At 43.8% G+C, this 25228-nt stretch overlaps 1 protein-coding gene across 1 annotated transcript in view; it reads right to left on the reverse strand.

Moving 5' to 3' along the window:
- The window catches only part of PDE5A (phosphodiesterase 5A), a 325066-nt gene that overhangs the window by 131622 nt on the left and 168216 nt on the right, over nt 1-25228 (reverse strand). Inside the window, exons 11-13 of the mRNA XM_075860590.1 lie at nt 17525-17671; nt 4584-4709; nt 1429-1523 (exon numbers count right to left, since the gene is read on the reverse strand). Coding sequence (XP_075716705.1) covers nt 1429-1523; nt 4584-4709; nt 17525-17671 — 368 coding nt within the window. The remainder of the gene's footprint in view (nt 1-1428; nt 1524-4583; nt 4710-17524; nt 17672-25228) is intronic.

A 25228-nucleotide genomic window follows, 5' to 3' on the forward strand; every position in this document is an offset into this window, starting at 1 on the left:
GAACAAGACGATCGAGGTGGTCCCACAGATGCTCAATTGGGTTCAAGTCCGGCGAATTAGGGGGACAGGAAAGTACTTGGAAGTCTTAACCGTACTCTTCCAACCACTGTCGGACATTTCTAGCCGTGTGACATGTCACATTGTCTTGCTGGAAGATGCCATCTGCCCCAGGGAAGACAAGCAGCATGTATGGGTGGATGGGTGATCTGCAACAATGGATTCATACCCAAATCGGTTCAGAGTACCTTCCACATGGATGAGTGGGCCCAGAGAATGCCATAAAAAAGTTCCCTGGGCCATAATGCTGCCGCCACCAGCTTGTGTTCTTCCAGCAATGGTTGCAGGGTGTTTGTTCTTTCATGTTTCTCACCTTACACGCTAACGTCCATCCGTTCGATGAAGCAGAAAACGTGACTCATCGAGAGAAGGCAACCCTTTGCCAATCATCGGTGGTCCATTCCGATACTGCTGTGCAAATTGAAGCCTTTTTTCCGATGCACCTTTGTTAGCATAGGAGCAGTGAACATCTGTATGCTTCAGAGCCCCATACGCAGTAGGGTTCGAGGAGCTGTTTTAGCCCCCTGGTTGATTTTATACGGTGATCTGCTTCACTGTAGAGTGTCGTTCGGCCCTCGCGCACCTTCGTAGACGTTCACCTCTTACATGAATGGCACATGGTGCTCCCCAGTTTCCACGTCGGTTATTCCCAATGGTGCCATTTATCCACTCACAATAAACTTTGACCACAGCAGCACGCAAACAGTTCACAATCTGTGTGGTTTGCGAAATACTGCCACCCTTTGCCCGAACGCCAATAATCATCCCTTTTTACAACTCTGATAAATCGCCCCTTTTACCCATGGCAACAACGAGTGATATGTGTTCAGACAGCCTATCACACACTTTATGTACCCACCAAGCAAGCACACGACACATCACTTCCTTCATGGGCTACGCGCTGCTGACGTCTAAAGTAGGACGTGGTTATAATAATGTCACTCGACTGTGTATGATCGGTGTTATTTTACTATATGTTTATGAGGATCTCAGTATAAGCTATAAGAAGATATTGATCTTAACAAAGTGAAGAATAAATGTATTATACCATTATAACACGATTTGTGCAAAAACGCAGACTAAAAAAATCAAATGCATTTTTCCTTTGGCAACAAGCAAGTAAAAACGAAGACAATCACTTTTTGAAAAGAAGACGGCACAGCAATCGGCTGATGGCGCAATTCTGGCGTCTTTAACCAGTCATTTCTGCTGCCGCGGGCCTCTACAGGCCTCTACACGGTGGCCATTCAAATAAATGTAATGTAATGCATGGGTAGGCCGGGTCATGAAACAACCCCTTTGATGGGATCATTATGGGAAATGCTGTAATCTACATAGTGGTATAATGAAGATGATCAGATATGCTCTTACCTCTGTATAAAAGAGTTGTTAACCCCTCTGTGATCCAAATCATGGCTTAATGTGGCGATCATCAAGGATAAAATCTCTAAATCACTCAGCTTATTCTATAGAGATAGAAACAATAATGGTAATATCTTAATATCTACAGAATTTAGAGGTAATACTTTCCATTATGCCCTTTATTTGTATTTTATTTGAAGTACACTATACTGTATACAGAATACATATTTCTAAGACAGTGGGAATGCCAGACAGCTAAACCTATTGGGGAAACAATAGAGATAAACTAGAAAATTAAACCCCTGCCAGTTAGATAAGTTGGCAAGGCAGTAGGTATCTGTTACATTTTGACAAAATCTATAGATAAAATAATTTTGGAAATCTGTACTCAACTTTCCAGACAGCGTACCTCAGGCTGCATGTCTGTATCCCAGTGTTTAGAGACACTCTGGAGAACTGAAAGTGCAGCAGGATGGGAAGTATTAAAATATACTTATACTTAAAACCCATCCCTTCAATAAAAAGACATTCCCAATTTTTTGGTTACATGTTTACCCAGATGTGACCAAATATTTGACAATGGTTTATAAGCTAATAACAATGTAAAATGTTGTACTAATTAAACAGGTTTTTTCACTAATACCATTTAGCACCTATTCACAGGATCGGCTGGCGATCGGTAGGGAATCTACTAATAATAATATCCTCAACAAATGCTAGAACAGGATCACCCATCCCTCCTTACCAGAATTCCCGCAGTGATGAGTTGTACGATGTGGTGGTTGAGAACATGTCCAGCTGCTCCATACAACTCCATGGCAGAAACAAAGGACAACTAAGTGAGCATGCTTGGCTATTTCCGTATTGACCATAGAGCTGTGTGGCGCAGCAGTGTGCATGCTCAGCCACAGTTCCACACAATTCCTCCTAAACACAGACAACATTGTGAGGAGAGACGGGGTCACCTGTTATGGCAACTGGAGGGGGACACAGGGTTTGGACTCCCAACAATCTATCGTTAATCACCTATCCATAGGATAGTATCCAAGTAATAAATGTAATTGGTGGGAAAACACCTTTGAAGAGGATAGTTCACAAAAAAGCAAACTTCCCTCTTAGGGTATGTTCACACGGCAGCGTCCGTAACGGCCGAAATTACGGGGCTGTTTCCAGGAGAAAACAGCCCCGTCATTTCAGCCGTAACGGCATGTGCAGGTGCTTGAACTCTGCGTCCATTACGGACGTAACTGGAGCTGGTTTTCCATGGAGTCCATGGAAAATGGCTCCATTTACGTCTGAAGAAGTGACATGACACTTCTTTGGCGCGGGCGTCCATTTACGCGGCGTCTTTTGACAGCGACGCGTAAATATACGCCTCGTGTGAACAGACAAACGTCAGCCCATTGCTTTCAATGGGCAGACGTTTGTCAACGCTTTCAAGCCGTAATTTCGACGTAATTCGGGGGTTAAAACGTCCGAATTACGTCTGTAAATAGGCCGTGTGAACATACCCTTAAACTTAAAGGGGTTCTCTGCTTTGGAAAATACCTATTTGTTAGAAGGGTCCAGGGACCCCCAGTGTTCAGCTGTAATCTGTGGGGAACCTGGCAGTAAATGTTTAATTCCCCTGCAGCGCCACCACAGGTGAAATTAAAGGGGTTTTCCCACAATGGGACATTTTTTTTTTAAACCCGATGTACCTAACTAAATCCTTGACACATATCAATAAATCATACTAAAAACTTACATCTTATTTTTTACTCCTCTTTTGGCCCCTAGTTTAACCATTCTCTTTGTGCCGCTAAGAGGGCAAAGTGGGTGGTCCACATCAGTTTCCCACGTGACTGTCGTTTCCCTGTTGAATCCTACATTTCCCAGAATCCTTCTAGAGCCGCCCTGCACACTCATTTGCGCTGCCTACGTTTGCCACTGATCTACTATTCCTACTGAAGAGTCAGTGGCAAGGTCAGCAGAGCACAAACTGTGCTAACATTCATTTATACATAACTTATTATTTGGTTGCAGTTATTTAATTGTGGGGAATGCATTACGCCTGCTTGACTGGAGCGGATACATATTCCAGTGGTGTGAGGAGAGGAGGGGCTTTAGCACCAGCGCAGGAGATTTTTGTTTTCCAGACAGCCCAGTCATCTTCAATGCACAGGCTCGCCCTGTATAGTGAGTACACTGCTCTTGCACATGCATAGGATGCCTGCACTGCCAGAGATGTAGTACCCCACAGAAAGACAGCGGTCTTGTCCTAGACTACATAAAACTGCTGGAGGATGTAACTGGGGGAAACAAGGTAATAAACATAGAAGTAGGGGTATTTTGGGTGGCTACAGATGGTAAACCACAGATTTTTTTAAATTACTTGCAATTTTTTATTTATTGTTTAGGCAATTTCGGTAACATAAGCAATGGATGTGATTTTGGGAATACCCCTTTAAGCATTACACAGTGCCCATTCATATAAATGGGTTGTCGGTGTAGTACAGAACAGGTCCTCCAGAACACTGTTTGTAGCCGCTCTTCACTTTGGCCGAGAAATAAGGATCCTGCACGAGGACCTCCCTTTATTAACTCCAATTTCCCTAATAGAGTATATGAAAATGGGTTTTATAACACTTTATAATACTTTTTAGAGCCCTGCTTTTTACATGACATTTTACTTGGGAGCAAAAAAAGCTTAAGGAGCGTGACTGTCTGAATAAGTTAGAAGAACTGTCACTAGCTCCTACAAAGTGACTTATTAGACTCACATAATTGTCGCTGTCCTCTGATTTCAGCGGTGTTTGTTGTGTACTTCTGCGTCCCCCCGTTGCTGAGATATTGCCCCCTCTTTATTTATTAAATAATATGTAAATGAACCGATGGCTAGCCAAGTGGGTTTGGCCGTCAGCAATTCTTAATGGGAGGAGCTATCAGCGTGAGGCTGTTTCTTTCAGACATTCCTACACCAGCGTCATCGCGTGAGTCTCACCTGAGAATTCAGGTTGCGGGTCAAAAGGGTTTTGTCCCCCGATTGGCAGCAAAAAAAGCATTTGACATACGTGAATTCTCAGCCTTATGGTAAACAGCAACAATTTTTCCAGATGTGTTAATTCATTTATTCTCAATATGTGATCATACTAGATTGTCTTCATCTGCGTTTTGTCCAGTACCTGAATTTTACCAGTCTTCAGGGCAGCAAACATGCATTGTGCTGTGTTGAATGCATGTCTCCAGTTGTGATAGGCTACATTCTTCCTATAGTTTTTCTTTACACTTAGAATCCATCTGCAGAGAGTCTGTAATTTATGTAAAGCAATGAGTCTATGATTAACAGCATTATATACACAAAGAAAATATAACACTCGTTTTTTTAAATCAAACATTTGTCAGGCCAGGGCACCATGGCGATTATTCGCACAAGATAATCGCACGTGCCTGGGAAACCTATGTAAATTGTATTTTAGATGTTCATGTCATGCATTCAACAGTGTTGGATTTTTTTGCAATAATCGCATAAAACTAATTGAATACACTCGTCCCAATTACTACTATGGCAGGTAGAATATTGGCCGCGAGTGGTAACAGTGAAGTTAACCATTGCAATAATGTATTTGGGAGTCTCAGGAGTATGTTTGGGCAGCTACTAAGCAATAGTTGATGCAAATCGTGGAAGACCCAGCTGGGTCTTGTGAAATTCCAACATTGTCACTCTAATAGAAAAAAAAGTGTATAATAATTCATGATACCAGTCCTTTTACTTAGGAAGGATTCCTTTATAGATGTGACAGGATACGCAGGGTAAAGAAAAAAATAACTGTAGCTTTTTATTTATGGGCCTTTACACATTATATGATTGTTATGTCTGTACTTATCATACTAAAAACCAAGTTTTAATTCTAAAATCTGCTCTGAGAAGTATTACAAAGGCATGAGCTAATTTCCACTAACAGTCCCTATTAATAAAACGTTCTGACATAAGAACCAAAAAATCCAAACTGTCTTAATCATTACATTTGCATTTCACCTTTATGGTTATCATACTATATTTAGTTTAATTATATAAATACAGGTCCATGAGTCGTCTTCCTCCACTTTTGGATTAAAGCAAATCTGCCCTGTTTTGTTTTTACTAACTATGTTTAAATGTGCACTAACTTTTCAAACAACTTCTGCTGATCTAATAGTATAGCTGATATAGAACAACTTTGTAATTTACTTACTGTTAAAAAAAATAATTTGTTTGATCAATGCAAATTCTGTGTGAAGATACTGCCACTAGGTGTCTGCCTTCCTGTAACCTGTTGTCCACCACTGTTGTCAAGCAAAATCTGTTCCTGGCTACAGAGCAAAGGAGGACTACAGGAAGTGGGGTTATGTCACTTCACTGCACGCCAATAAAAGTCTATGGAGAGGGGAGGGAGAGCAGGGAGACAGACACTGTTCATTGAAGTTTATGGAGAGGGGAGGTGGAGCAGGAGCGCAGAGCAGAAGAGAAAGAGACACAGACATAGACACTGCCCATAGAAGTCTACGGAGAACGGAGGGGAGCAGGAGGAGGCAGCAGGGGAAGAGAAAGGGACACAGATGCTACTGCTCATAGAAGTCTATGAAGAGGACAGGGTGGAAGCAGGAGGAGAAAGAAGGAGCAAAAATAGAGGAGACGCAAGAGTTACATGTACCCCAGAGCTGGATTCTTAGGTATACTGCTCAGTACTGCTGTATAATGTCCTCCATGCAGCTCCCGCTTCTAATGGTGTGCTACAGATAGTTAGTGGACCAGGAAGTTCCCTGCTCTGTGTGTGTGCAGTGTATAGAAGACATGACAGCACTTAAATTCCACCCACTAGCTCAAGGAAAACGGAGCATTAGAGAGAGAGAGAGAGAGAGTTTGCATATACAAGAATATACAAGTCATATAATGCTCAGGATATATGATAGCTTTTTCTGAAACGTCACCTGAAAAATTAGGTACACTTTAAATTTCATACATCCAAAGCTTAAACTTCTTATTTAATACATAGCAAAGGCCAGCATGTAAACAGTAACTAAAACAAGCAGATATTTGTAATATGTCATCTTGCAACGCAAAGTAGAGGGCAGTCGTGCAATGCCAAGTACCAAAAATAACACAAATTATCACATACTGTCACAATACAGAGAAAGTAACTTTAGAACCCAAAATGTACTATAGGAAGCTTGGGACTAGGACGTTGGCTCCTATAGCACTGATGCTATATGCTATGCTATTTAGATTGTGAGCCCCAATGGGGACAGTAAAAAAAGAGGACCTCTGTACAGCGCTGCGTAATATGTTGGCGCTATATAAGTAACTGAAATAATAATAATAATAATAATAATACTGTCCTGCATCCTGAGAATTTGTGCGATGGATACAGTGAGCGGAGTTAACGCAGTTAAACAGAGGGAAACATGACTGGTGTGGTGGACATTGTTAGGTAAGGGTTAAGTTATTTTTAATTTACCTTTAATTTGAAGGAAGGGGGGTCAGGAGCTGCAGGGATCTTAAGGGGTGAATAGGATGGGTAGGGTGGGGTTGGGTTTATTTTTTTCTGCCTTTCCTACTTATCTACTTATGTACATGTTAATTTTTGACCATGTGGACTGTAAACTGATCTCTTGGAGTGCTGCAGTTGGAAATTCCCTGTGTATCATGCCCATTCAGGTCTGTTTTGACCTACATTCCATTCATGGAGATGTTAAACCATCTTAAAATTATCTCCTGGAATGTGCGGGGACTTAATGACAAGTTTAAAAGGCCCTTAGTCTTTAACCGGTTCCCGACTGCTGGCTGTGTATTTACGGCCGGCGGTCGGGGTACTTAAAACCCGTGCCATAGACTATTTACGGCACAGGTTTTAGCTTGCTGCCTGAGCGATCGGGTAGCTGAATGTCGGGTCTCCGGAAGTCAGTGACTGCCGGGGATCCTGAGGAGAAGATAGGAGCAGCTTCTATCTTCTCTGATCCCTTCTACACCACGCTCAATGAGGACTGTGTATAAAATAGAGGCAGCAGCGCCGCTGCCTCTATTGGTCCCGGTGATCATGTGATTGGTCACATGATCGCTGGGATAGTGTTAGTGGCAGACTGCTGCTGGGTCTTACTAGACCCAGCACATCCCTATTAGTGACAATAGTCACTATAGGAGGGCTGATTTCCCTTGTAACTGAGGCTGCTCTGCAGCCCCAGTTATAGTGAAAAAATATGGTGTAAAAGAAGTAAAAAAAAATAAAGTCCCCCCAAGGTCTTTTCTGACCTTTGAGGGACAGACCATAATAATAAAAGAATAAAAGCAAAATAAAGTGCAAAAAAAAATTATAATAAATACACTTAAAATACCCACCCCCAAAAAAACGCTCCCCCCACCAATCACTGTCATAACGCTAGCCCTGACCCAATTACCCTAATATAGACATGTAATATATTACAAATTATGGTAGACAAGGACGATCACTAATAAAAGGTCTATTTTAATAGCCAAAATGTAAAAAAGCTTTTTTTTTTTTCACTATTATTTTCAAACTTTAAGCCTAAATATTCTAAAATAGCAAAAAGGGTGTGAATAAAAATGATTAAAAAAAAGAAACCATTGTCTACGGAAAAAACATTGCAAAAATCATGTCGCTACCCAACAAATAAAAAAAGTTATAGCCGTTTAACTAACGCATGCTAAGGCTGGGTTCACACGACCATGTTACGTCCGTAATGTACGGAACGTATTTCGGCCGGAAGCCCCAGACCGAACACAGTGCAGGGAGCCGGGCTCCTAGAATCATAGGGATGTACGATGCTAGGAGTCCCTGCCTCGCTGCAGGACAACTGTCCCGTACTGTAATCATGATTACAGTACGGGACAGTAGTTCCACGCAGAGGCAGGGACTCCTAGCGTCGTACATCACTATGATGCTAGGAGCCCGGCTCCCTGCACTGTGTTCGGTCCGGGGCTTCCGGCTGAAATACGTTCCGTACATTACGGACGTAACATGGTCGTGTGAACCCAGCCTAAAAATGTCTAAATGGTGTCTGGTCCTGAAGGCTCAAAATAGCCTGGTCCTGAACCGGTTAGTTTTCTCTGCAGATACAATTCGCAGATTATACTGTTGCAAGAAACCCATTTACTTGGTCCTAAATTGCGAGCTCTTGCGCGACCATGGGTCAGACATAGTTATCATGCTTCGTACTCTAATTACTCTTTGCTGGTTCATAAGTCTTTGCCATGTAATGTTACGTCTGTTATAACTGATCCTAAAGGCAGGTTCATAGTAGTGTCAAGTCAGCTCCATTTTACGTCCTTCATTATAGTGAATGTCTATAATCCCCCTCCGGCCTCCGTCCAACTACTTTCTGATAGCATGCTGCTGGTAGAGGAGTTTGGTCCTGCTCCCCTTCTGCTTTTTGGGGATTTTAATTCTTTAATGTCCTATGAATTACACCGCGTTCCAAATTATTATGCAAATGTTATTTTTCGCTGATTTTCCTAAATAGTCGATGCAAATGACAGTCAGTATAATCTTCAAGCCATCAACCGTTGGAGTATAATGCAAATTTTATTGAACAATTCTCCTAATGATAACAGATTTTTTTTTAGAAGTAAAAAACTCAAAATGCACGGTTTCAAATTATTATGCACAACAGAGATCAAAACATTTTAAAGGTTGTAAAGAGAACTAAAATGGTAATTTGTTGAATTTGCAGCATCAGGAGGTCATATTTACAGAAACCAAAAGCTCTTTCAATAAAAAAAATCTTAACAGGCCAAGTTACATGTTAACATAGGGCCCCTTCTTTGATATCACCTTCACAATTCTTGCATCCATTGAATTTGTGAGTATTTGGACAGTTTCTGCTTGAATATCTTTGCAGGATGTCAGAATAACCTCCCAGAGCTTCTGTTTTGATGTGAACTGACTCCCACCATCATAGATATTTAGCTTGAGGATGCTCCAAAGGTTCTCAATAGGGTTGAGGTCAGGGGAACATGGGGGCCACACCATGAGTTTCTCTCCTTTTATGCCCATAGCAGCCAATGACACAGATGTATTCTTTGCAGCATGAAATGGTGCATTGTCATGCATGAAGATAATTTTGCTACGGAAGGCACGGTTCTTCTTTTTGTACCACGGAAGAAAGTGGTCAGTCATAAATTCTACGTACTTTGCAGAGGTCATTTTCCACCGTCAGGGACCCTAAAGGGGCCTACCAGCTCTCTCCCCATGATTCCAGCCCAAAACATGACTCCGCCACCTCCTTGCTGACGTCGCAGCCTTGTTGGGACATGGTGGCCATTCACCAACCATCCACTACTCCATCCATCTGGACCATCCAGGGTTCCACGGCACTCATCAGTAAACAACACGGTTTGAAAATTAGTCTTCATGTATTTCTGAGCCCACTGCAACTGTTTCTGTTTGTGACCATTGTTTAGGGGTGGCCGAATAATAGCTTTATGCACACTTGCAAACCTCTGGAGGAACCTACACCTTTTGGTTCGTAGGACTCCAGAGGCTTCAAATACCTGTTTGCTGCTTTGCAATGGCATTTTAGCAGCTGCTCTCCTAATCCTATTAATTTGTCTGGCAGAAACCTTCCTCATTATGCCTTTATCTGAATGAACCCGTCTGTGCTCTGAATCAGCCACAAATCTTTTCACAGTACGATGATCACGCTTACGTTTTCTTGAAATATCCAATGTTTTCATACCTTGTCCAAGGTATTGCACTATTTCACGCTTTTCGGCAGCAGAGAGATCCTTTTTCTTTCCCATATTGCTTGAAACCTGTGGCCTGCATAATAACGTGGAACGTCCTTCTTAAGTAGTTTTCCTTTGATTGGGCACACCTGGCAAACTAATTATCACAGGTATCTGAGATTGATTACAATGATCCAAAGAGCCCTAAGACACAATACCATCCATGAGTTTAATTGAAAAACTAATAACTAAATGTTTATGACACTTAAATCCAATGTGCATAATAATTTGGAGCACGGTGTAGATAAACTGAGGGAGTCCCATGCTGTGATAACACCTTAGCTAACTGGGCCGCATCATATCATTTAAAGGAAATTTGGCGGGATCGCTACCCTCAGTCTATAGCTTATTCATACCACTCACCCGCCTATAGGTCCTTCTCCAGAATAGATTTGCCATTCAGCAATGACGCTTCTTTGGTATTTGTCATATATGCACAAAACCTCCCTCAGGGAAATTCGGACCACTCTCCCCTCATGGTCACTCTGTGATTACCTGAAGTTGCAAGGTGTAAAAACTGGAGATTGAGTCCCCTATGCCTCTCCTGTGCTGAGGTCGCAACCTCTTTGGAGAGAGAGATTACAGATTTTTGGACTATTCAGGTTCAACTGATAGCAATCTAGTATGGGATGCCTTTAAGGCATATACCAGAGGGGTGATTATAAGGGCGATATCCTCACATAGGAGGAGCCTGGCTGAACAACGTAAGGTCTAAGATGCTTAGCTGGCTATGGCGGAGGAGGGACATCTCAGGACTAGAGACTCCTCAGCATTTACTGCCTTCTCAGCGAAGCAGCGTGAATATACCCTTTTATTGATTGAGCTCACCAGAAAGAAAATCTTTTACTCCCAACAGAGGGTTTTTGAACAAGGGGATAAGAATGGTCTTTTGTTGCTTACCTGGCTAGAGAAAACACCACCTGAACCCCATCTTGAAAGTCACCTCTAGTACTGGGATGCCTGTTAGTGACGCTCTGACCTTTAATGACACCTTTGCTAAGTTTTACTCTGATTTATACTCCTCTAAGGTGTAAAATACTCCATCTGTGCTGGAGACATACTTAGGCACTATTGTGTTCCCCACTTTGGAAAGGGAGGATGTTGATTTGCTGGAAGCTGACTGGACTATAGATGAAATAACTGAGGCTATTAGATCCTTTCCAAACAGGAAAACCCCATGTCTAGATGGCTTGCCCATAGAGTGGTATAAATTGCATGTTGAACTAATTGCACCTCATTTGCTCAATCTCTTTCAATCCTTCAATGGGACTAATATACTCCCCCTTCTATGAGAGAGGCTCTTATAGTGTTGATCCCCAAACCCTGTAAAGATCTCACAGACCGTGGCTCATACTGACCTATTTCACTCCTCAATTGTGATATTAAAATATTGGCCAATATTGGCAATGCATCTGCAAAAAATAATCTCTCATTTTATTCATCCAGACCAATCTGGTTTCATGCCAGGGTAGGCCACACATGTTATCCTTCGAAGGCTCTTCACTAACATGTAATCTACTGTAGGGTCAAGTGGCTCCAGAATAGTGGCCTCTTTGGAAACTTGAGAAGGCATTTGACTCGGTAGAGTGGTCTTATCTGTGGTCTGTGCTAGGTAAATTTGGATTTGGACCCAGGTTTATCTGATGGGTGCAGTTATTATACTCCCAACATATAGCGAGTGTTAAAAACAATTGTCACATCTCCCACTCATTCACACTTGCCCGAGGGACTAGACAAGGTTGTCTACTATCCCCTTCCCTCTTTGCATTAGTCATTGAACCACTAGCTATAAGAGCCACTCCTGATATATAGAGTTTTGTAATAGGTGAAAGGGAGGAACGCATCTCTCTCTACTCAGATTATCCGTTACTAGTCCTGAATGATCCAGGTCCATCTCTGCAGGCGATTTTGTCTCTATTTGATTTATTGATGTCTTTCTCTGGCCTCCGTGTGAATTGGTCAAAATCCTTGGTAATGGCGATAGACATCGCGGCTAGGGCGACTACACTCCCTTCGCCATTGCAATAGGCAGACAAAATGACTTACCTGGGTATAGTGATTAGCTCAGATATTGGTACCTTTATACCTGATAACATCACTCCTTTGATACAATGTCTTCAAACAGTCTTTGATAGATGGAAACACCTCCCCTCACAGTTACAGACAGGATTAAATTTGTTTAAGATTAAGTCCTTACCGAGATTCTTATATCTCTTTCACAATTTTCCAGTATGGCTTACATTATCCCTGTACTCCAACATTGACAAGGATCTTATATCTTTTATTTGAGCCAGAGGTACTCCTAGAATCGCCCTGGGCACACTACAGTTGCCCACGGGGCAGGGTGGACTGGCCCTCCCAAATTTATACCTTTACTTTCCTGCCAACCAACTGGTGTATGTTTGTTGGTGGTTTACCCATAGACATTTTAATCCCTGTACTGAGCTGGAAGCTTCACTTCTCGGTTCCTATAAAGCCCTGGTGAACTCTATATATAGACAGCCCCCCCTCCCCCTCCGGGATACGTACTCACAATCCCAAAGAAAACTACTCTGAAGGTCTGGCAAAGATCTTTGTTGCTCTTTAATTCAGAAGAGGAGACCTGGTCACCTAGGACACCATTCTGGTATAACCTGCTTCTGCCGCAGTTGAGGGGCCTACCTAACCCTAATAAATGGGCAATCCTAGGGCCTTGGAGGATGATAGTGGATGATAGAGTAGCTACTTTTGTAAAACTTCAGTCCAAACATCAGATCCCGACTCATCTTAGGTTCCGTTACTTCCAGCTTATACATGCCCTCTGATCGCAATTTGCAGGTTATAATGTTAGACTTTGTACGTCCCTGGTGAAGGATTGCAAGACGCAGGAGACGTTGGCGAAGGCTGTGTTCACATCAGCGTTGCCCTTCCGTTGAGGGGTTCTGTGTTTTGGCTGAATCAATAATGCAGTCAGCTGCGCTATTGATTCCGTCAAAACAACGGAACCCTGTCACAACGGTGAAAAAAGGAAACCTTTAGCAAACTTTACGTCACCATTGAGATCAATGGTGAGGGAAATGGAAGCTAAGGTTTCACTTTGCCTTTCCGTTGAGGGGTTAAAGCGACGGAAACCTCGACGGAACCCCTCAACGGAAGGGCAATGCTGATGTGAACAGGCCCTAAACCATTATCCACACTTTATAGGCAACTGTTAACTGTATCTTCCAAAAAACTTGATAGAGCCTTGGATCGTTGGTCTCAGACTCTTTCCTCTGTATTAACAGAGGAAAGAAATGCTATCTGCTCTAACAGGTCTCTTGATATCTACAAGGGACCAACTTATTCAATTGAAATTTTCCACCATACTTACTAAACACATTCCAAATTATTTAGAATGGGACGTATTCCTACTCCTAACGGTCCATGGTGCCATGTTACGGAGGGCTCCTTCCTACACATGTTCTGGGAATGTCCGATTATTAATAATTTCTGGGCTGAAGTACTGGAATTTCTTGAGCTTAAAATAGGACTCCCTCGTATACTTGATCCCAGAATGTGTCTTTTATTATTGTTAGAAGAAATTATACCTACTGTTGCTGTCAGATCTCTTATGACAGTCCTGTTGTTCTATGCTAAAAAGACCTGTTGTTCTATGCTAAAAAGACTATACTCCTGAATTGGAAACATCCGAACGTTCCTACATTGTCAGCATGGATTGTGTTAGTTAATTCTACCTTGCAACTCTTTAAAAAGGCTCTGTCATGAGATTATAAGAGATCACGCTGTGCAGTGAATACAAATGGACATGAATGGAGAGAAGTGTATGACGCTGATTGGTCAGCATCATACACTTCTCTTTACAACGCCCAGTTGGTCAAAAGATAAAAACACGCCCAGTTGTCCATTAAGAAACTTATTAGAATAAAACTAAAATTTATCTTAACTTGCTCAAAATTGATCGTTTTTCAAAATAAAAACCACTGTTGTTATCTACATTAGCGCCGATCAGAGATAGGGCATTTATAATCTGGTTACAGAGCCTCTTTAAGCTCACTTATGAAGCACGTGGGTGCCCTGATAAATTTCTGAAAGTGTGGAGCTCTTGGATAGCCAACCCTTATACTAGCCCATAAATTGATATTGCTCAGATTGCTTGGGTCTGAAATTGGCTGAAGTCTTTCTGTGGTCCCCCGTTCCTCCGTTTACAGCTGCTATTGACTGGTCCTCACCTAATCTTATCTCACATTTTCTTCTGATAAGGAAAGGCTGTTTGTTTAGTTTTTGTTTTCTATTATAAATACTTAATGACAGGGGCGTAGCTAAAGGCTCATGGGCCCTGGTGCAAGAATTGAGCTTGGGCCCCCCTACCCCTCCCCAACACAACAAGACCCCTGCCGCGCCTATGGCCAGCCGCCTTGCCCAACAGCCCTCCCAGTATAATTCCCCCCATTAGCTGCCTCCATACAGTATAACGCTCCCCGTAGCTGCCCCCATACAGTATAATACTCCCCATAGCTGTCCCCATACAGTAGAATGCACCCATAGCTACCCCCAGAGTATAATGCTCCCATAGCTACCCCCCCACAGTATAATGCCCCCATACAGTATAATGCCCCCTATAGCAGACCCCATACAGTATAATGCCCCTCATACATTCCCCCATACAGGATAATGCCCCCATAGCAGCCCCATACAGTATAATGCCCCTCATAGCTGCCCCGCACAGTATAATGCCCTCCTTAGCTGCCCCACACAGTATAATGCCCCCATAGCAGCCCCATACAGTATAATGCCCTTTAGCTGCCCCCACACAGTATAAAGCCCCCATAGCTGTCTCCCTACAGTGTAATGCCCCCATAGCTGCCACCATATCAGCCACCAGACAGTATAATGCCCCCATAGCAGACCCAATATGGTATAATGTCCCTCATAGCTGCCCAACACAGTATAATGCCCCCATAGCAGCCCCAGACAGTATAATACCCCTAATAGCTGCCACCATATCAGCCCCCCATACAGTATAATGCCCCTCATAGCTGCCACCATATTAGCCCCCCTCCTTATACAGTATAATTCATCCATATGTGCATTATAGAAAAATAATAAAGTTACTTACTTATCCCCGTCCTCACGACTGGTGGAGGAGGAGATCCTTCTCCTTCTTTGCCCTGTGTTGAGCGCCTCGGCGCAGACGGGCGCTATGACGTCACTAAATCGCACCTGTCTACGCCGAGACGCTAATAACTCGTGGCATAGTGAATGCTAGAGGACGGAGCCGTTAGCTCCTTGCTCCAGGATTAAATTGAACTGGATCTGCGTCCTGAGGACGCAAATACAGTTAGAAGCAGGACATCGTTGAGTGGTTCGCGATCCCCCGGAGGTCTTCACACGACCCCCCAGGGGGAATGCGACCCACAGTTTGTAATGTATTATGTTGTGCAGTTTGTGTTTACGGTGGAGAGAGGAGAGTGGGGCCTGTAATTTAAAGCCCCCCTCTCCTCTCTCCACCGCAAACACAGACAGTACAATACAACAGATAACACACATACATTACGGGCCCTCTCTGCAGCTCACCTGCAGTCTTCCATGCTCTTCCGCATCGGCTCTTCCACAGTGGCTGGAATGCCCCCTCACGGTCACATGGTAATCAGGAAGTGCTGGCATCACAGCACATACAAAGTTTGTATCAGCGCGCTGCGTGGCAACGGGGGGCCTGCGGGCCCCCCAGGCTTGGGGGCCCGGTCGCAACTGCGACCCCTATAGCTACGTCACTTCTTTCTGATATGTAACGTAATATATCCGTGTGTTTTTGTTTAAAATTGACCTTGTACAATCGGTACGAATTTGCTATGTATAGGATTTTTTTATACTTCTCCATTTTGTACCGCTGTTTGATATGAGGTCTTAATAAAACTTTTTTTTAAAAAGTTTTTTGTTTTTCAGTTTAAATCGTATTGTCATGGCAGCGCTGCGGGACAGATGGGATCATCTGAGGGATGATCAGGAATAAAGATGGAAGACATGGGAGAATTGTGGACTACTACCGCTGTAGCAGCCATAGTGAAAGCCATGGTGATGACGCCGGTCTACGCAAGGATCCAGACAGTGTTGTCGAGCACCTCCTTTCATCACGGGAATGGGGTCTAGGTGAGTATAATTTTTTTGGTTTTATTTGTTTGGGTGGCACTGTCTACAAGGGGGTGGTAGGGGATGTATGGCACAATCTACAAGAGGGGTGTGGGGGGGCTGTATAGCACTGTCTACAAGGGGGAGGTGGGGGCACTGTCTAAAGGGGAGAGTGGGTTGTATGGCACTATCTACAAGGGGGAGGTATGGGGCACTAGCTACAAGGGGGAGGTCTGGGGTACTAGCTACAAGGGCGGCTATATGGCACTGTCTACAAGGGGGGCACTATCTACAGGGGGGCTGTGTGGCACTATCTACAAGGGTTTGTGTGACACTACAGGGGGGCTATATAGCATTGTCTACAAGGGGGGCTGTATAGCACGGTCTACAAAAGGGGCTGTATGGCAGAATCTACAGGGGGTGGGGGGCACTATCTACAAGGGGGAGGTGGGGGGGTGTATGGCACTATTTACAAGGGGAGGTGGGGGCAATGTCTACAAGGGGGAGGTCTGGGGCACTATCTATAAGGGGGTGTGTGACTACAGGGTGGGATTTATAGCACTGTCTACAAGGAGGTCTGTATAGCACGGTCTACAAGGGTGCAGTATGGCACAATCTACAGGGGGGCTGTATGGCACTATCTACAGGGGGGGCTGTATGGCACTATCTACAGGGGGTCTTATGGCACTATCTACAGGGGGGCTGTATGGCACTATCTACAGGGGGGATGTATGGCACTATCTAAAGGGGGGCTGTATGGCACTATCTACAGGGGGGATGTATGGCACTATCTACAGGGGGGCTGTATGGCACTATCTACAGGGGGGGCTGTATGGCACTATCTACAGGGGGGGCTGTATGGCACTATCTACAGAGGGGGCTGTATGGCACTATCTACAGAGGGGGCTGTATGGCACTATGTACAGGGGGGGGGCTGTGTGTAGCACCCAGGGGAGGGGGGCAGTCAAAAATGTGCTATGGGGCCCAGTGTTTCCTAGTTACGCCCCTGTTGTGTCTTTATTTATTAACAGAGTATCACTAATCACCTTAGTAGAGCAGAAAATACAGAAACCAAATATTATTTGGTGTGAACATGCAGGGTGCTCCTTGGCTATGACTCTGTGTGTCTCCGTTAGAACATTGCTAAGTAAAGTGCCCAAAATAAACATACAACTGCAATTAAATATTTAAATAGTACAAAATGGTTCTGGTTAAAAATGCTTTTTATGGATGCCTTACCTCATATTTCATTTGGAAGGTCTGCACAAGGTTGAGGTCTGTGAACATTCGACTTGTAGCTAATGTGGTTTCCATGTCAGTAAGCTCAAAGTCACTGAAGTAGAAGTCTGTTAATTTAAGTGATTGTGCAGATGGCACGACAGATCCCTTTGAAAGACAACAAATGGCAATTAGCATGATGCACATCACAAGTCTCACAGGTGAAAACACTCAAAAGATCAAAGGAAAATTTCCAGGACCTTGTGCTATTCATCTCCACTAAAGGGGATTTTACATTGAGCGATTAACGGGCAGACGAGCATTCATAGAACGCACGTTCCCGATAATTGCCCTGTATAAACAGGGCAGCGATCATCAGATGAACGACCAAACACCCGATCATCTGCTGGTCGTATTGTTTTAAAAAAGTAAAATATTATCATTGTCGGCAGCACATCTCCCTGTGTAAACAGCGAGACGCGCTGCCGACATGATAATAATGTATGGGGACGAGCGATAGGAGTAAAGACTGCTCGTCCCCATCCATAACTCTGTGTGACAGGAGCAAACGGGTGCCGATCAACGATGTCTCGTTGATCGGCGCTCGCTGCAGTGGCTAAATATCAGCAGGTGTAAAAGACCCTTAACTTTTGGAGCACACAGGGTAATTATCGGAATCAGTTGATATGGTATGTTGTACACATGCAGGTTCACCAGCTCATCAATGCAGATCCATATACTAATAAAGACGCAATTAAACAGTTACTGCAGATCCACTTTACCCTTAGGCTACATGGACACTTTGCATATTTTGCTGCACAAAATACGCACCAAAACCGCAGCAATACGCCGGAAATTCGCAGGTAAAAACCGCACCTAATCATGTGTTTTTTAATGCGTTTTTCGGTGCGGTTTTTACGTTTTGATGTGTTTTTCGGCGCGTTTCCATTCTGCAGGTTTTGGTCTGATTTTCCACAGCACTAGGCAGATACAATTCACAAGCGTAAACGCAAGATAAATTTACATGCTGCAGATTTTAAAATACCACAGCGTGTACCTGAGATTTCCTGGAATCTCATTGACTATGCTGGTACGGTATTATGCTGCGGTTTTGCCGCACACAAATACGCACGGCAAAATCGCACATAATACGCATCGTGTATTGCCACTTATTACTGTATGTTGCTTTTAGAACCATGTGCCATGGGAGTTTATTTTCTTATGTAGACTTTATTAAAATATATTGAAAGAAATCTACAACTAAATGTTTCTTATGTTCATACCCAGATAACTGCGGAAACTATTAAAATTACAGTACTTACAATACATGCCCAAATTAGATTTTAAGAGGCAGATCGAGACAATTTTAGGGGAACTGTCAACAATCTAATCTTTATGGAGGCCTTAAGGCAATCCCCCAATGAATTGCATGAAAAGGAACCATGATGGGATAGGCTGGATTTTTAGATCCTTTGTTGCCTCTAGAAATAATAGCACTTAGCAGGCATGCATGTTAAATATGGCCAGCTTTAGATGATAAAGATCCGATGTGGGCCATGTAAATGAGCGCAGATCAAAGAGACAGCTTGTTGGTCGGCGCTCGTTTGCTTCTTTTCACAAAGAGCTATGTATGGGGACGGGTGCTCATTACTACGATCGCTCGTCCCCATACATTATTATAATGTCGGCAGCACGTCTACGTGTTTACACAGGGAGATGTGCTGCTGATAACGAGAATATTTTCGGCTGCATCATCTATACAATCAGCCATTGAAGAAGTGTTTGCTCGTTCATCGGCTGATCATTGCCCTGTATACACATGGCAATAATTGGGAACAAGCGTTCAACCAATTATTGGCCCGTGTAAAAAGGCCTTTAGAATGTATCTTTCCTTACACAGTTGAGATGATTATTTTAGAAATCTGTGATAGTTACTCCAGAAAGTGAAGGAAAACGGTGGTTGTAATGACTATACTCCAGACTCTATGGCTTGGTCTGTGGCATCTAATGTAAAAAGAGAGTATATTGTTTAGTCGGCCATGAACATAGGATAACGTTGATGAATGAGTTATCAGTCCATTTTCATCATTAACAAGCAGCTGACTCTACAGCTTTGCGCCCCAGGGATATCAGTTGATAAATAATGCTCGGCTGGACAGCTTGTTATTGTTCTAAATGGCTTTCTACATAATATCACACAGTGAATATTGCTTTTAATCTAACTTTTATATACACAAGAGCTTACTCTCCAAATTCTAAACCCTCCTGGGAATGTATTTGTGGTTTGTTTGGAAAAAGATCTATTCTTGGTACTGTGACAGGGTTCTCAGCTCACGTTTAGCTCAGATGAACAGTACATATTTCCCTTACAGCAGTCAAAGTGTAAATCCTCAGGCAATTCCTTTTCAGGAATGGTTTAGCAATAACTACAGTGTAAAGTATGTAATGTGATTTATTTCATGTGAGATCAATACAGAATTACATTGAAACATGCAATGTTTTTCAAACATATCCAGCACATTACATGACTTCTTAGTTACTGTGAACTCTCCTCCTCAATGTCTTTATTATTTTTATATTGTGAAATCATATGCCACCCTTGATCACATGAATTAAAGAGTCAATAGGGGAGACGTGTCAAAACTAGTACAAAGGAAGAGTGGAGTAGTTTCCAATAGCAATATCTCACTTTTCAGACGCCTTTTGGAAAATTAAAGCAGTGACCTGATTTATTGCCATGGGAAACTACTGAATTTGACTATTGCACCCATTTTGAAACAGTTCCCCCAATATCTATCCTAATATTACTGTACTCAACTCCTGCTTCTGTGAATATTTCCTTGAGCTTATCTTTTTCTTGGCTGGGACCATGTTGAAACTGGAGAAGAAGACTGAGCTCAAAACATTTTAGCAGATACAAATCAAATGTGCTATGAATTCTGCTTGGATTATGGGTTTCTAGAACTTTTTACTAAAACTAAACCGCACATGATCCAATTCTGATAAACACAATTTATATTATCTATAATACTTTTTTATCTTTTTGGACACAAAATTTGGTACAGATTAATAATCCTACATTTCTAATATTAATCTGTTTTCCCTTAGTAGAACAACGATGGGTATTTTTTGCCATGTTAGCAGATGGGACAAAAGACATTTTTAATAAACTAATAAGTAAAAACTCCCCCATACACTATAAAGGCTGAATTAGCCCTTCCCCACCATGTGTATATTATAAAGAAGTAATCTAGCTAGGGCGGGGAACTTGTGCTGCTGTTAGGACTAAGGGCAAACAGGACGTAAGGGAAGCTTAGATTTCTAACATTAATCTACCAGAAGCACAGTGATGGGGATTTATCAAGAGTAACCCCATGTAACGTTGGTGGTCACTGACCACGAACTCCTTCCATCCAGTCGACGCCCTTCTCTCCAGAGATGTCTGCACATACGGCTGTCCTGTTCCACAGTGACCACTAGGGTGCGCCTGGCTAACAGAGGAAGAATCCTCCGCTGGGGACACTGTTCTATACTGGCAGGTCACGCGGGGACCCGTAAAACCTGAGACCTGATTGCCTGTCATTTCTGGTGGCCCACGCTGCCCAAAGACATTATGGCCTTTGTTTCTTCCTGTTCAGTGTGTGTAGCTAACAAGGTCGCTCACTCCAGACCTGCTGGTCTGCTCCAGCCATTGCCTGTGCCCGATGCTCCCTGGCAGCATATAGCTATAGACTTTGTTACGGACCTGCCTCCCTCTGCGAGATTCAGTACTGTCGATTTTCGAAGATGGCCCACTTCGTTCCGCTGACCGGTCTTCCGTCTGCTCCTCAACTGGCCAAACTTTTCATCCAACACATCTTCCGCCTGCACGGCTTGCCGCGGCATATTGTGTCTGATCGGGGGTTCAGTTCACCTCGAAGTTCTGGAGAGCCCTCTGCGGACTCCTCTGTGTGAAGTTGGACTTTTCCTCAGCCTACCATCCTCAGTCTAATGGTCAGGTCGAGAGGATCAATCAGATCTTGGAGAACTACCTACACCACTTCTTCTCCAAGCAGCATGATGACTGGGTGAAGCTGCTTCCGTGGGCTGAGTTCTCATATAATAATCACACCAGCGAGTCCACACGGAATACACCGTTTTTCATTGTCTACGGCCAACACCCACGAATTCCTCTCCTGGTGCCCGAAACGTCAGAGGTACAAGCGGCTGACTCTGCTTTTAGAGACTTCCTGCAGATCTGGCAGCAGACTCGATCCTCCATCCTACTGGCAGTCGACTGAATGAAACGGAAGGCTGACACAAGGAGAAGAGAACCTCCTCAATTTCTCCCTGGCACGAGGGTCTGGCTGTCCTCTCGGAATATCCGACTAAGGGTGACATCATACAAATTGGCTCCCAGGTTCCTCGAACCCTTCGAGATCCTACAGCAGATCAACCCCTTCGCCTACAAGCTTCGGCTGCCTCCTACACTCAAGATCCCCAACTCCTTCCATGTCTCTCTCCTGAAGACGGTGGTTCTGAACAGCTATACCAAGACTCCTAGCCCTGCGGTTGCCTCCAGTGGTCCTTCAGACACCTTTGAGGTTAAGGAGATCCGAGGAAGAACCTTTTATTTAGTAGATTGGAAGGGGTTTGGTGCAGAAGAGAGGTCCTGGGAGCCAGACAAGAATCTCAATGCTCCTACCCTCATTAAGCGGTTTCTCTCTTGTTCAAGAGGAGGGGGCGTAAGAGGGGGGATACTGTAACATCCGTGGTCACTGACCACGAACTCCTTCCCTCTAGTCGACGCCCTTCTCTCCAGAGATGTCAGCACATACAGCCTTCCTGTTCCACAGTGACCACCAGGGTGCGCTCGCGAGCTCAGTCCAGACTTAAGAAGCCAAAGCACACCCAGGTGGGAGATTGAGCTGATTGCTCCCAGAGCACCCTGGGCTATAAGAAGGGCTGTGCCCCTCCCTGCAATGCCTGAGCGTTGTTTGTCGTATCCAAAGTTTGTCTATGCAAATGGTCTCCTAGTTTTTTCCAGTTCCCAGTGTTCCCCGTACCTGTATCCTATATCTTGTGCTATCCTCGTCAAGTGCAGTGCTGAGCTGTAGTCGTGCTGTGCTGTATTTCACGCCTGTCCTGCTACTCCACGCCTGACGTCTACCTGCTGCCTAGTCCCAGCCGAGCCTGCCTTGCTACTGTCCAAGCTGCCACAGGTACACTATACGAACTATAGACTGTGACCTGCGCCCTGTTGGCCAGCTGCCATACCGTCAACCCAACGAGACACCCCATATGGAGGGCCCTCTTGACTAATAGAATTCAGAAGAGACTGTCCAAAGGTCGTCCCTTTCGAAATCCAAGTGTCCAACCTGTAATGGTTGACAAAAGGTATGATGCCAGCTCCAAGCTGCTGCTTTAAAAATTTGATTCAAGGGGATCAATCTTTTTTTGACCCAAGTAAAAACTGCCCTGGTAGTCAGGTGGCTCAGAACCCTGGAATTCATTAGATATTTTTATGGCCCCTTTACTCCATTTACCAATGGTTGTTTTGGAATTGTTTAAACCCTAGTTTTTCCCCTTACTTATAAATTCTCCTCTAGACAGGAAGATTTTTACAATGTCTATAATGTGTAACCTACATTCGTTCCTCCTCAGAGGAACGGTCAGGGTAATATACAGGAAGGGAGATGACCTGATTTGCATTGTAATATGGAGGCAACTTTGGGCAAAAAAATTTTGTTAAATACAGAAGGAAAACTCTGTCTGGAATAAATATCAAGTAAGGATCCTTACAGGAGAGGGCTTGAAGCTCACTGATTCTTCTGGCAGAAGTAATGGCCAGTAGAAAATAGACTTTGCTACATAATATTTAAAGTCAGACTCCAGCAGGGGCTCAAAGGGGGAAGGCATAACCCCCCTAAAACGAAAAGGTAGATCCCATGACAACACCTCTTTTAGTAGAGAAGGTCTCAACCTGGCTGAACATTTCAGAAATCAGTTTTTTAGGTGGATCTTGAGAAACTGGTTTAAAAGGCGACCTGTACTTTTAATTTCGACGGGCTTAGGCCTTTCTCAATTCCTTTTTGAAGGAAATTCAGGATAAAATTAATGGAAGGATTAGTTCCATCCTCTTCCTCTGTGGAACACCGGGCTAAACAAATATGTTTAATTCTAGCGTTTTTCAAGCGCGTGAATCTGATACGCTTGTGTGAATGTAGCATTAGTTTTAACAGCAGCACAAGATTCCCGTCCTAGCTAGATTACGTCTTTATAATAGACAGAGTGGGTAGCGGCCAATGCAGTCTATGGGGGAGTATTTACTTACTAGTTTAATTATTTATTAAAAATTCCATTTGTCCTACCAGCTAACAAGGGCAAAAACACCCATCATTGTGCTGTTGGTAGGATGACCTTTTTTACCTTACATTTAAATTCACTACTAACTGTTGTCATTAAAGTATATTAGCTTCTTATACAGGGCTCAAAATTCAAGCCATGTCATCACAAAAGCTTTGTTTTGTATATCATAAAATGCTGCATGTAAGAACATTAGGGCACACCTTTGGTACCACTCAGAAGTATGCTATTAAGCAATTACAGTGTAGTCTGCATCAAAGTCCCTGAAAAAGTGGAAGAAAACTTTTGCAAACCCGTTGCATAGAGTGGACCTTAGGGCTTATTCAAACTAACGGGATATACGTCCGTGCAATACGCGTGATTTTCACGCGCATCGCACGGACCTATATTAGTCTATGGGGCCGTGCAGACATGTTCATGATTTTTACGCAGCGTTGGTCCGCTGCGTAAAAGTCACGACATGTCCGTTCCTTGAGCGTTTTTCACGCATCACGCACCCATTGAAGTCAATGGGTGCGTGGAAACCACGCATGTCACACGGAAGCACTTACGTGCGAACAGCGTGATTCGCGCAACAGCTGTCAAAAGGATGAATGAAAACAGAAAAGCACACGTGCTTTTCTGTTTACAAACTTCCAAACGGAATATCATAATGATGGCGGCTGCGCGAAAACCACGCAGCCGCGCATCATATGATACTGCCACACGGAGCTGTCAAGTGCCTTTTGCGCAGGCAAAACGCCGTGTTTTTTGCGTGCGCAAAAGGCACACGCTCGTGTGAATCCAGCCTTAAAGGGGTTTTCCAATTTCTGACGTCCTCCGGATAGGTCATGTGTATATGATCGGTGCGTGTGCGACACCCAGACCCCGCACCGATCCGCCACTCCGGATGCCTCCGTGCACCGGATGTTTGGAACGGTATGCAGTAGTTAAAGCCGGAAGCAGATGGCTCCGACCACTGCATAGCGGCCATTCGGAAGAACTGCAGCTCTGCTCCTATTCACTTGAATAGGAGCCGAACTGCAGTACTGCTGCCGGGTCGCTATTCCTTGACCTGAGGCAACTGCTTCCGGCAATATCGTCCGGTGCCAGAAGGCACCTGGAGTGGTGGATCGGTGCGGGGTCCAGGTGTCGGATACACGACGATCATATACTGATAACCTATACGGTGCATAGGCCATCAGTTTTCAGAACTTGGAAAAGCCCTTTAGAAGCCAAGCTGTCTTTTTCTGACAACCACTATATGGTCATGGGAGTTGGAAAAAGTGGAGTGGGGGCTTCGAGAAATAGTTGTTCAAAATGAACGCATTCATTTTCACTTAAAGAGGACCTGTCATCTGACCACAAATCTGCAGTTGACATCTCAGTTAGGCTATGTTC

The sequence above is a fragment of the Rhinoderma darwinii genome, chromosome 1 (assembly GCF_050947455.1).
Source record: "Rhinoderma darwinii isolate aRhiDar2 chromosome 1, aRhiDar2.hap1, whole genome shotgun sequence".
NCBI classification, from domain to species: domain Eukaryota; kingdom Metazoa; phylum Chordata; class Amphibia; order Anura; family Rhinodermatidae; genus Rhinoderma; species Rhinoderma darwinii.